General features: G+C 45.4%; 1 protein-coding gene across 5 annotated transcripts in view; it reads right to left on the reverse strand.

The window, feature by feature from the left end:
• FAM160A1 (family with sequence similarity 160 member A1) overlaps positions 1 to 11932 on the reverse strand; it is a 229704-nt gene that overhangs the window by 24191 nt on the left and 193581 nt on the right. For all 5 annotated transcript variants that reach the window (XM_019808859.2, XM_034661528.1, XM_019808854.2 and 2 more), the window contains 2 exons: positions 2709 to 2876; positions 1676 to 1755 (listed from right to left, as the gene is read on the reverse strand). In XM_019808859.2, coding sequence (XP_019664418.1) covers positions 1676 to 1755; positions 2709 to 2876 — 248 coding nt within the window. The remainder of the gene's footprint in view (positions 1 to 1675; positions 1756 to 2708; positions 2877 to 11932) is intronic.

An 11932-nucleotide genomic window follows, 5' to 3' on the forward strand; every position in this document is an offset into this window, starting at 1 on the left:
ACCGACGACCTCATCTCAACCCCTAGGAAGCCCCAAAACCCTTTTTACTCTAAGAAAATGAATAGGTGATGCTCTCCCATACAATGGCGAGTCTGTCGGGCCTCTGCCACGATGCCACCACCTTTTCCAGCCTGGCTTTTTTTAATCACTCCATTTGCAGATGTTCCAGCTGCACTGCACCCGTCCTTAAACCAGTAGTTCTCACAATTAGCCGGGCAGCAGGATCCCCTGGAGAGGTTTGTTAAACCACAGCTCGCTGGGCCCCACCCACCCCCAGAGTTCGAGTGGGCACATCTGGGAGAAGGCCAAGAATCTGCATTTCTGACATGTTCCTGGGTGAGGCCTGTGTTCCCATTCCCACCATCACNGCCTGGCTTTTTTAAATCTCCATTTGCAGATGTTCCAGCTGCACTGCACCCGTCCTTAAACCAGTAGTTCTCACAATTAGCCGGGCAGCAGGATCCCCTGGAGAGTTTGTTAAACCACAGCTCGCTGGGCCCCACCCACCCCCAGAGTTCGAGTGGGCACATCTGGGAGAAGGCCAAGAATCTGCATTTCTGACATGTTCCTGGGTGAGGCCTGTGTTCCCATTCCCACCATCACCTCGCCATCCCCCTACTTTTCCACAGCTAGCATGCCGGAAATGCTGTCACATTCACTTGGAATGCCATTTCCTCGGTAATTCTGCTCACACTGTGTCAAAACCCCAGTGGTGACCAGGCGCAGTCTAAGTCTTCTCCTTTTTCCCCTGCCCTAGACTTCTTCTGTCCTTATTCCCAAGGAGGGGTCAAAGGAAGGGTCAGAAGGTCCATTAAGGGAGGAGAAAGGGGGAGGGTGTGTCAGGCAAAAAAAAAGTAACACAAAAGCCTGGTTGGCTTTTTCCTTTTTGCTGCCACAGCACCAGAGGGGGACGTAGGAGGCACACACCCCAGCCAACTCTCCCTCTCTTCCTGTACAAAAGCAGGGACCCCAGAAGGAGAAGCAGAGTTGGGCCAAAGCAGGATTCAGTGTTCCCGAGGCCCCCTAACTAATGACCAAATTAGTGTCATCCTAAGTGCCATCTTGATTCCTGACACCTGTCCTCAAATACCAGCCACTTGCCGAAACCTTTTTCACCTATACTTTTGGAGGTCACACCTTTTCTGCCTTGTTTATAAGTCCTTTCCAATCTGTCCACCCCATGCCCTACTCTCTTCTGAACTGTACTCAGGAAGTACTCATTAAATATTTACTGAATTTAATTGAAACATACTCAGAGGTCAGAGAGTGCACACTGCAGGTGTGCCATTAGGAGAGCAAGAGTCGTAGAAATTACATATCGAGAGCATTTCATATTTGGGAACGTTGTTTCCAATACCACATGCCCCTAAAAATGTACTTCAGGAGAAGGACATTCAGCCACAGACCAGAGGAACTTTCAGATTCTGTAACCTTCCGAACAGCCTATTATTTCAGGAGCGTATTTTATAATATAATGTATTTAGCCCCCTAAAAACTCTTAATAGTAAAACTAAAATTAACGTTGGGAAATAATACAGAAATTGGACTGATATCCTTGATAATTTTCTTCCTTAGAAGCATGGTCCCTATTTAGCTTACATTACCCCAAGAAAAATACAACAGCATTCGTATAGATGGACTTTTCCTTTACAGAGAACAAAAGATGGCAACTCACCTTAGAACTAGTTGTAACATCACGTCTTCACAATGTAAACCGATGAGGGTTCTAAATAATGCCAGGGACACCACACAGAGCTGGGAAGCAATAAACACACATTCTATTTCAGATATTGGAAGGATAGCTCTGCTCCCCACAGATGGAAAATAAATCAGAATTACAAAATAAAATGGCCTCTTTTTTAGCAGCTTTGATAAAAACATGCTGCTGCCAGAGAGAATGTGTTAAGGCTTTTAGTTCTCCTAAAGGATTTGATTAGAAAGCCTATGCCTAGAATTATGCCATTACGCAGATTACCCTCTTACAAAATGCCTAAGCTCTTATTTCCAACTTTTAAAGATCCACATAAATGCGCCCCTACAACTCTCCAACACACACACACACACACACACACACATACACATACACACATACACACACACACACACATATACACACACGATCCCCTGCTTGGCACCTGCTTTTCCAAGTTATTTTCAAATATGACATTGGTTATTTACAAGGCAGGGCTAACAGAAAATTGAGTATACCCTGGCCAGCTCCCCCTCTAGAGTTCTTAGCCCCACGCCTCAGCTCCTTTTGGCTTGCCTCTTGGCTTTGGGGCAAACATTCTCCTTGGTTCCATTTCCAGTAGTGCTGAGGGTATGACAATATACTTTTCTAAGAAGTTCAGTCAAATACCAGAATTCTTTCAATCTCTAATTTCCAAAAAGGAAAGATAAACAGCCAAACAGGCAAGATATCCAAAGGCATGTTATAAAATCATTGTGCCCTTTTGGGAGTAAGCTTTTTATCAATCCATCAGACCACTTAGGTCATTTTTTGCACCAGTGAGAAAGTGTTAGTCTGTCTTCTAGGCAGGATGGACTTAAAACCTGGTCAATGGAATTCAGAATGGTGTCATAATAATAACAGCTATGAGAAAAAAGGGGGAAAATAGAAAAAAGAATATTTTTCCTTTATTCCCAAAGCAAACTCTCCTGAAATTTGTTCTGAGTTATAAAGTCCCTTTCTCTGGGGCTCTCCTTACCCGAAATGGGGTGTTGATTCGGCTCGTGAGAGTATCTAGGATGTGGACATTCTCGTGCTGGTGCAAGAGGATAAAACGGAGGAAGATCTCAAGAAGGGCTGGCTCCGAGATACTACGCAGGAAAAGGTCCAGATACGCAGTTGTGGTCATGACCTCCTCCACAGTCACCTGGGACCAACGACAGAGTGAGCACAGGTGAGCGTCCTCTCAATGCTGTGATACATGCTTCCCCAAAGGCCCCTGGCCTCACCGCAGTGACCCCATCAAGGCAAGGACACGCCAACCACGGGAACCTGCTTCAGAGCCACATGTGAAGCCTATAACCTATTCACATTCCACAATACCTCATGCTGCTTCCGCCCTTTAATTCAGTAAGGGAAAAGCAGAGACATAAAAAGCAATTCAAGTGTTCTGACAACTCTAATCATCAAATGCAGTTCAAATACCATAAAGATTTTAGTGTGTAACCACAAAGGGGAAAAAAGAGATAATGGAAAGTATCTACATGGTCGGTAAAGGATTAATTAGAAAGCCCAGTATAACTGTTTCATTAGTAGTCATCCAATAAATATTTATTGGACCTGCTATGTACAAGGAGCTAGAAACACAAGAAAACATTTTCTGTCCAGGAAGATGGGTTTATATATAGAATCTAATAAACGAAACAATAACATCATAAGTGGCAAATAAGAGGGACAGACACAAAGTATTTAGATAGGTTTCTGGAAAGTTGCAAGTCAAATTTGTATAACTGAATAACATACATAAAGTGTTATTTATAAAGTGCTATAAGAGTTTACCACTTATAAAGTAACTGACCTTTTTTTATAATACAAACTAGTATTTTCTATATGGTGTGAATTTCCTATGCAGTAGAATGAGAGTCTTTCAGGGAAGAGAAAACGCTCAAGAGTCAAGTTTTTCAAAGTGCCGAGGATTTGGTACTTAAAGCCTTCAAATTTTAAACATTTTGATAGGGACTATTTTAAGAACTCATATACAATTCTTTGTCTTCCTAAAAGCAAAACGCAACACCTCTTGATGAACAGGGGTCATCCGCTGCCTTACTGTCTGTAGAAGAGAAACAGCCAAACTGGGAGGCATGAACATCTCCAGGGCAACAGTTCCAAATCTCAGATTCCAACTCTATCCTCTAGAAATCTTGGCCATCTCCCCTGCCCTGAGTCTAATGCACTTGACGCTAAAAGTGAAACAGATGGTGAGGCTTTTTGAGTGATTACATCTTCCCTTTTCCAGGTTTCCACTTCTTTCTTCCTTCCTTTCAAAATGTTAACTGTCACTTTATCATAGCTGAGACTGGTCATTCCTTTTATAATCTATGCCTCTTCTCTTCGTAATTTTCTGCCGCCAGAATCCACAAGTTCAGTTTAGAAATCAGATCTCCAAGACGGCTGCATCTGTACAGAAAGCCTTAAATTATTTTTATAAATTTTCTTGGGCTTTAGGGATGTTCCAGATAGAGGAGTCCAGGTGGATAAGATACACCCAAATCAATTTTGTCTCCTTTCTTTATGCTAAGCGAGGCATGCCTATACACCCTCTCCGGGTTGACAGCTCGCCCCAGCAGAACCCCAAGCGGCCTGAGCACGCACACGGCAGAGGGCAAACACTCTTCCCCCCTCCAGCTCAGCGTCCCTGCTGCGAGCCCTCAAAACACTCAACACACCACTGTGTCATCTGACCGACTTTACAGGGCTCTCTCCGGCCCAAATAAAACAAAGGAAACAGATAAGCCTCAACCACTTGGCAAATAAATTACCTTGAGAAGAGTGCTCCTCACGGCTGCCCCTGCACCTGTCAACCACTGCTTCTATCCTTGTGTTTCCTGGTCTTCTCCAGCTCCACGCTCGCGGCACTCTTGATGCTGTCCTGGGACACACGCTACAGCCTGTGTATTACTCCAGTGCAATGTACACAGTTTGGGGCAGAGCAGGTACTGAAAGTAACATTGCCTGAATAAATGTTACCCTCCAAGGTCCTAGTGATTTACATTTGCCAGAGTTGAGCTTAATTTTTAATTCTTCTCTCTTCTCTGGCCCTCTGTTCTGAGGGCCCCAGAGAGTGGGGACATTTTTTTTTTTATAAAAACCTATAGAATAACAGATGTCACCAACTATAGCTAAAGGGGAAACGATTCAGTACAACACCAAACACACAGCTCCATTAGCTCACACCCATTCCACTGCCGCCATCTCGGGGTCCTTTAGCAGAAACTGAATCCAAAGTCATGTAGGCAGAAGTCTAATTCCTAAACAATCTTGATCTCTAGAAAACAAGCAGCACCAGTCATTTCAGATGGGCCATGCATGCATGCAGTTTCTGCAACATTGCATTTTCAACCTTATTTATTGAGCCCTGCTGAGCTGACGCGTCCTGCAGAAATCCAGGAGCGGCCTTTGCACCAATAATGCACCAACAGCTTTTCCCCCCTTAAGTTAGACATGACCTTAATAAGCTCAAAAGCGCAGCCATAAACCCTTTAGAATAGAAGTCTCGGTCTTTGGGGGCCGACATGAAAGCAGGGCATTAAGCATCTATTGTTTACTACTCTTAGGCTGGATAAATGAAAGATTTTATTCTTTTTTTTTTTAAGCAATCAAAGCTGTCATTTATAAGCTAAGAGGATTTAAGAACAACACTTGGAGGGGCACCATTTACATAACATGGTATAAATACCAAAAACCCAATTCTACCAAGCATCAGACTTGCAACCTCTTTATAAATCGAGGTCACCCTCACCTCAAACTAATAACCAAGCCCAGAAAATCTGGTTCCCTTCTCTTTCTGTCTCTTCCCTCCTCCATATGCAAGGAGCCCTCAGAAAACTTTTATCCCAGAAAATCTTTTCCTGCGCCATTATCTTACTTTTCAGGATCTTCCTCTAATTCCCCACATAGGCAACGTCCTTAACGAGGACGAGACCAGAGCCTAAGTATGATCGCTGGAAAGCTAACGCCAAAGCACCAGGGGCGAGCAGTTCTGCCGCGTGGAATGCAAACCCGAAGCTGCCACTCGTTCCCCGGAAGGGAAGTATTCGCCCAACAGGACAGCAGCATCCTCTTCGTGGTCCGACTATGAAGGACAATCGGTTGTTAATGTACCTAAGACCTTTTTCCTTAGAGGTGGCTGTCCATAGCCATTTCTCTTGTTCAGTAAGGAACTGCAGGTAGCTACAAATTTAGGGAGAAATACTAGTAGAATTAATAAATGAGGTTCCACCTTATTACCATATAAGACACAATAAAATGTAAGGATACTCAAGCCTAGGAATGTTAATTCTCACTAAAGGCAGACCATAATGACAGCAATAACCTAAGGAAAACTCCTGCCCACAAACAAATAATTATCCTTGACAAGATAAACACAAGCATGAACGTAAACAATATATCTGCTGAGGCATCCTTCTGTGCTTAACTTTCCAGCCCCAGTTCTAGAACGGAACCTGAGCCCTGACTCGGGGACTTAATTCGACTTCTATCAAGAGTGCAGTTGAGGGGCGCCTGGGTGGCACAGCGGTTAAGCATCTGCCTTCGGCTCAGGGCATGATCCCGGCGTTATGGGATCGAGCCCCACATCAGGCTCCTCCGCTATGAGCCTGCTTCTTCCTCTCCCACTCCCCCTGCTTGTGTTCCCTCTCTCGCTGGCTGTCTCTCTCTCTCTGTCAAATAAATAAATAAATAAAATCTTTAAGGAAAAAAAAAAAAAGAGTGCAGTTGAGGGCCACCTGGGTGGCTCAGTCGTTAAGCGTCTGCCTTCGGCTCAGGTCATGATCCCAGAGTTCTGGGATCAAGCCCTGCATCAGGCTCCCTGCTCGGCGGGAAGCCTGCTTCTCCCTCTCCCACTCCTCCTGCTTGTGTTCCCTCTCTCGCCGCCTCTCTGTCAAATAAATAAATAAAATCTTAAAAAAAAAAAAAAAAAAGAGGGCAGTTGAGTCGATCCTTTGCAGTCAAACCCTTTCTTCACCCACCTCTCCACCCTCCATTAGCCCTCACCTGGGTCCCCTTTCACGCTCAGCGCCTTCACCAGTCCCTTAAACTGGTGTTTTCAAACTAGAGTCTGAGATCTAAAAGTGGAGCGTGAAATCAATGCATTGGTTCGCTCATGGTGCAGACCAGATTCAAACCGAAAATATTAGGTACGCTGCATGGAGTTAGGCACTGTTCTGCGAAACTTCTGCATGCCTGTTTTGTTCAAACTACATGTACTGCGATATATTACACGTGCATGTGCCTCGTTGCCTAGTCAGTAAAGAATATAGACACACAGCCTCAAATGCATAAGATAAATTTCTGGCTGTGCTGAAAAGCACTACAGCACCCTGCAATAACCAAACGAACCCACAAGCCTTTCTGCCATCACCACACCCCCTGGTTCCCGTCACCAGTCCCACGCTCCAGGCTCCGACCCAGCGTGGTCTGAGTCTGGAAGCTGTGTGTGTATGTATAGGTGGGATCAGTTCTCCCAACAGGACAGCAACTGAATTCACGGCCAATCTACTCCTTTCTAGCTTAGTAGCCTAAGAGCTCCAACCACGCACTTTTTTTTTTTTTAATCAATATCTCAAGCTTCTCCAGAACTGGGCAAAACAGAGCTTGTTTTCCTTTAAAAAGGGGATGGATAGGCAGGGAGGAGTTGACACCATGTGTCACATTCTGCTTCTGTAATTCAAAACTCTCTCAAAAATAAAGGCCGGACCCAAGCCCAGCCATCACGGTCACCATCACGGCAGCCCACTAACTCAATGCCTAGCGTAGGAGTGAAATTGAGCATATAGACATTCTGACCTTTCTGTAATCAGCTCTAGTTGGGCAATTCCATTTGCATCTAAATTAGCACCAGAGTCCTCCCTGTAATGGCAGGTTTATGCGTGTGTCCTAAAAAACAAATTTCCCACCTGCTAATTGTTTTTTTGTGATCCAGTCACATTGGAACAGATGGGTCCTACCTTCTGTCGCTTAGGCAGGTGGCAGGAGTAGGGTCAGGTGACCGTTGCATCCTCTCCAAGTTAGAAGCCACCTTTCCTTGGCGTCTCCTTGGATGTACAGGAGAAAACTAGCTAAGCTGCGGCTCACCAGGGTCGACTGTACGCCCTTAGCCCCAGCGGCTCTCACTGGAGGGTGAGGAACGGTGAGACCCAGCTGAACCCTGCCCACTGAAAGCAGCAGGGAGGAAGGCAACGATGAGGCTGGATCACATGGAACAGGCACGAAAGGGCCTTCACGGGGAACACAGGCTGAGACCTGCTTGCTGCTGCCAGACGAGCTCATGGCCAGGCAGGAGGCATGTGCCCCCGAGGGCAACCAAGGGCAATGGCTGGGTGGGCTCTCCACAGCCAGCTTCTTCCCTCCAAGGACACAGAGCACAAAGAACATGCGAGGAAGGAAGGGAAGACAGACACCCTGGTTCTCAGCGAGCAGCCCCACTGTGTCAGCCAAAATTCAGCACAGAAGACGCTCAGTTATTCCAAGTCTGCAAGGAGTCTGCCATGGGTGAGTCAGGCGCCCTCCCTCCCGGCCCCTCCCGCCTCCCTTCTGCTCCTGGACCTCCAGGCCACGCCTGTCACCGACTCCGCCACAGGCAGGCTGGGGAGGTAAATGGAGGTGACATCCAAAGTCAATAAGTTTGGCTACTTATTCCTAAAATACTTGACGAAGGAAAACATTAAAATGATGGCCACAATGACATCAGCAACACATTTTAAGGAAAAATAAAGCCAGTGTCTCCCCTTTACTCCCTCCTCAATGTATCTGTAATACATTAAATATAATAATTAAATCAATTAAATATTTATTCACTCACTCATTAAATATAATACACTTCCTCTTGCCAATCATAAACCTCTCCAAGGAGCAGTCAGCGAATTATTTCTAAAGCCGCCCTTTCTATGCTGTGCGTGCATAAAGTGAGCCCTACTGCATCATTATCACAGAACTTATTAATGAGCGTCGTTACACTCATTAGAGTCTAATTCAGCCTATGTGTCGTTACATTTGAACCTCATCCCATAGAATTTAGTTCCTGAAAAACTCCAAATATCACAGAAGACCTGTATTCCGTACTATTTCAGAGTTCGGTTGAGGTCAGAATCAACAGAGAAACTGGGGCGCTTCAGCTCAGAAGCAAAGATCTGAAGAGTCTTCCCAAGATCACTCCATCCATCCCTTAGCTATTTACTCGTTTTTTTTCACAAAGATTCTTCTTGGTTGCAGTAGGAACAGCCGTAGAAACCACATCCCCGTCCCTGGTCAGTCTCTGAGCACGTCCTGTGTAAGGAAGGACTATTCCCAGCATGTCACTTCGGCTCTTGGGGTCCGCACAACCTCCTGGGAACGGACACCACCCAGGCACAGCGACACTTCTGGAAGGCAAGGGCCCTGCGGTGCACCGCCAGTCAGAGGGGGACTGGAGAAGCGGGCTCGGAAAGGCACACAGACACCCACCCTCCCTTCCTCTGGACTCGGACAGGGCATTCCACCGCCTCTTTTCCAACCGGAAAGACCTCACTGTAGAGGGAGATCCCACACCCTGTAATTTCAAGTGTGCCTCACCCTACGCTTACTCCAGGAGGGAGGGGTAGGAAAATGCCATCTCCCCAAACGCGACTGTCCTTCCTATTCTGGGATTCTTGTTAAACCCTCAGCTTCCTGTCTTCTGGACTAAGTCCATTTCCGTTCTCGGTTTTCTTAATGCATTCTCCCGCCCTTTAGGATTGCACACTGACTGCAGAAACGACCGTGTCTGACTTACAGGGTGAATTCTCAAAGCACCTGGTACGTGGGCGGGCACTCAAAGGGTAATCAATAAATGTGTCGAGATGGAAATCAGCAGCCCTGTTACTAATAAAAACACACAGTCTTTACAGCCCACGTTGGGATGCCATCATTAGCAAGGCGGTTAGATTCATTTGACAATACGTGAAAAGAAGAGGATATTTTCCCTTTATCGCGAATAACATTTCATTGAAAATACAGAGCCCAACTCATGCCATGCTCTTGAATTACAGTAACCTCGAAAAGTGATCCATTGGGGGAAAAAAAGAAATGCTTGCTCGGCTTTCCCCCTAATTTCTCTTCCTGATTAATAAGACAGTCCTATTGAATTCTGATGAGACTGACTTTAAAACCCAACAGCAGAGGGGAAACGGTTCATGGGCCAGAGTCTCTACCAGCAGCTTCTTCAGAACGAAGTATTTGAGAACACTAATGAGAAGGCCCGCCACCGCCCTTCTCATCCAGTCTGCCTGCTGCGTTAAAGGTATTATTTGGACTGGAGTTTTGTACACAGACCAATTTTCCTAGACACCAGAGACTATAACAAAGGCAAGCCCTGATGACAAAAGACAGGTTTCATTCCTAGCTTAGCTTCCATGAGATGAAAAGTCCGCAGCACAATGGAAGACTGAGAACACGCACACGTGTCTGCCCAAATGACTTCAACCACGCTAGTCTTTCTGGTCCTTACTCTCTGCTCTCCCCAGCCTGCTCATTACCTGGCACCGGAAAATCACAGGGCAAGGTGCACAGGGGCACGCCCGTGCCAGAGTGATTCTGTCTCTACCTCACCTGAAGCACAAGTCAGACATCAAAATGGGGGCTGGGGGAGAGCAGGAAAATGTTAGCGTGAGGCGAGAGAGAAGTAGGCCAAGAAGGTAAAACACACGGACGGCAAACTTCGTTTCTGTTTCCCTTTTTGGTTTTCTTAGGACAATTTGGAAAAACACTTGCAGGGCATTTGCTGCTGATAAATGTTTCACGTGCTCCTAGGAGGGTGCAGGGAAAGAATAAAAGATTCACACCCACTTTCAGACCGGACCCTCCCTCCCCTCTCCACCACGGTTTCCAAGACCGACCCCACCTGGATACCTCCGATAAGGCGGGGCTTTGTGCAAGCGACTTTGTGTGCTTCTCTGCAGCACAAGGGTGGGACCCTTCCTATCTGCCGTAATGCTGGTGCTTAAGCACCGAGTCCTCCGGGACAGCATTATCTCCCTTGTGCACTTGTTGAAGCTCGAAACGAAGAAAGAAATCTAATTTCCCATTTCACAACAAAAGTAAGTGCAAGTTTAATTTATAACCCTAATTCTCCTCTCCCACCGTGGCAGAGAAGTGACATGAAGTACCACAGAGAGGTCAGAGAGGAGGAGGCTGGATAGTATCTTACACTGATTCAGACTCTAAAAAGCTGACTGTGTGTGTAGTATTGAGACAATGAATACAGTTTAGTCCTCCTACCTTCTGGATTCTTCTTCCAACTCCATCTCCCCTCTTTGCCCCCTCGGCAGGGCATACTTGTGCAGTGCACAACAGGTGCAGCCGTACAGCTGCCCAGCCTGTGCTTTTCCACGGGAGAATAACAGAAAGTTCCAGGTTCCCATCCACAGAAACGGAATTTTGTTTACATATAAGAAACTTCAAGGTTTGTGGCAGGCACTTCTAATTGTCCCCCTCCCCCATAGTCAGTCTCCCTTTCTTCCTTGGGAATGAACCTTAACTCTACAGCTAAAAAACTACAGTTCCGTCCTACCCTTGTATCTAGGTATGGCTGTACCTGTCTTGGCCAGCAAGGTGTGAACAGAACTGGTGTATGGAATAAAAAAGGACTACTAAAGAGACTTTTCTGTCACATTAAGGGAGTTTTCTGTTATCTACAGCTAAACCTTCTGCAATTGATAGAGTGTTCTCTGAAAATAAGATGAGTTGCTTTGTAAGTAAATTGCTATAGTGAGCTCATGCCACCATTTAGAACAGCGCCTTGCATATACTGGGTGTTCAAAATGTATTTGTTGAGTGAATGAATTAATAATGAAGGTTTTATACCAAGAGAAGACTGACTGACACTGGCAGCCCATGATCAGGCTGAAATACAGTGTCGAGACCCATCTCACAGCCCATTCTCCAAATCATCCTCCCAAACGTGAGAACAGCATTTTTCAAAATGTTCTTAACCAGGACCCATCATAAGAATGATATTTTACAATAATATATAATATTTACCGTTACTAAGTACAAGGCACTGTGATATTTTCTATTTTATTGTTTTTTAAGTGCTAATTGCAACCTACCAAACCAAATTTGTGACTAATTACTATGACAAGACTCAGTGTTTAAAAACTTAAAAAAATATATATATATATACACACACTTATCTGTTAATTTTTCTGTTAACTAATAAATAAGAGCAAACACTAAAGTTTGATGTTTTTT

This window comes from Ailuropoda melanoleuca, chromosome 5, assembly GCF_002007445.2.
Source record: "Ailuropoda melanoleuca isolate Jingjing chromosome 5, ASM200744v2, whole genome shotgun sequence".
In the NCBI taxonomy this organism is placed as follows: domain Eukaryota; kingdom Metazoa; phylum Chordata; class Mammalia; order Carnivora; family Ursidae; genus Ailuropoda; species Ailuropoda melanoleuca.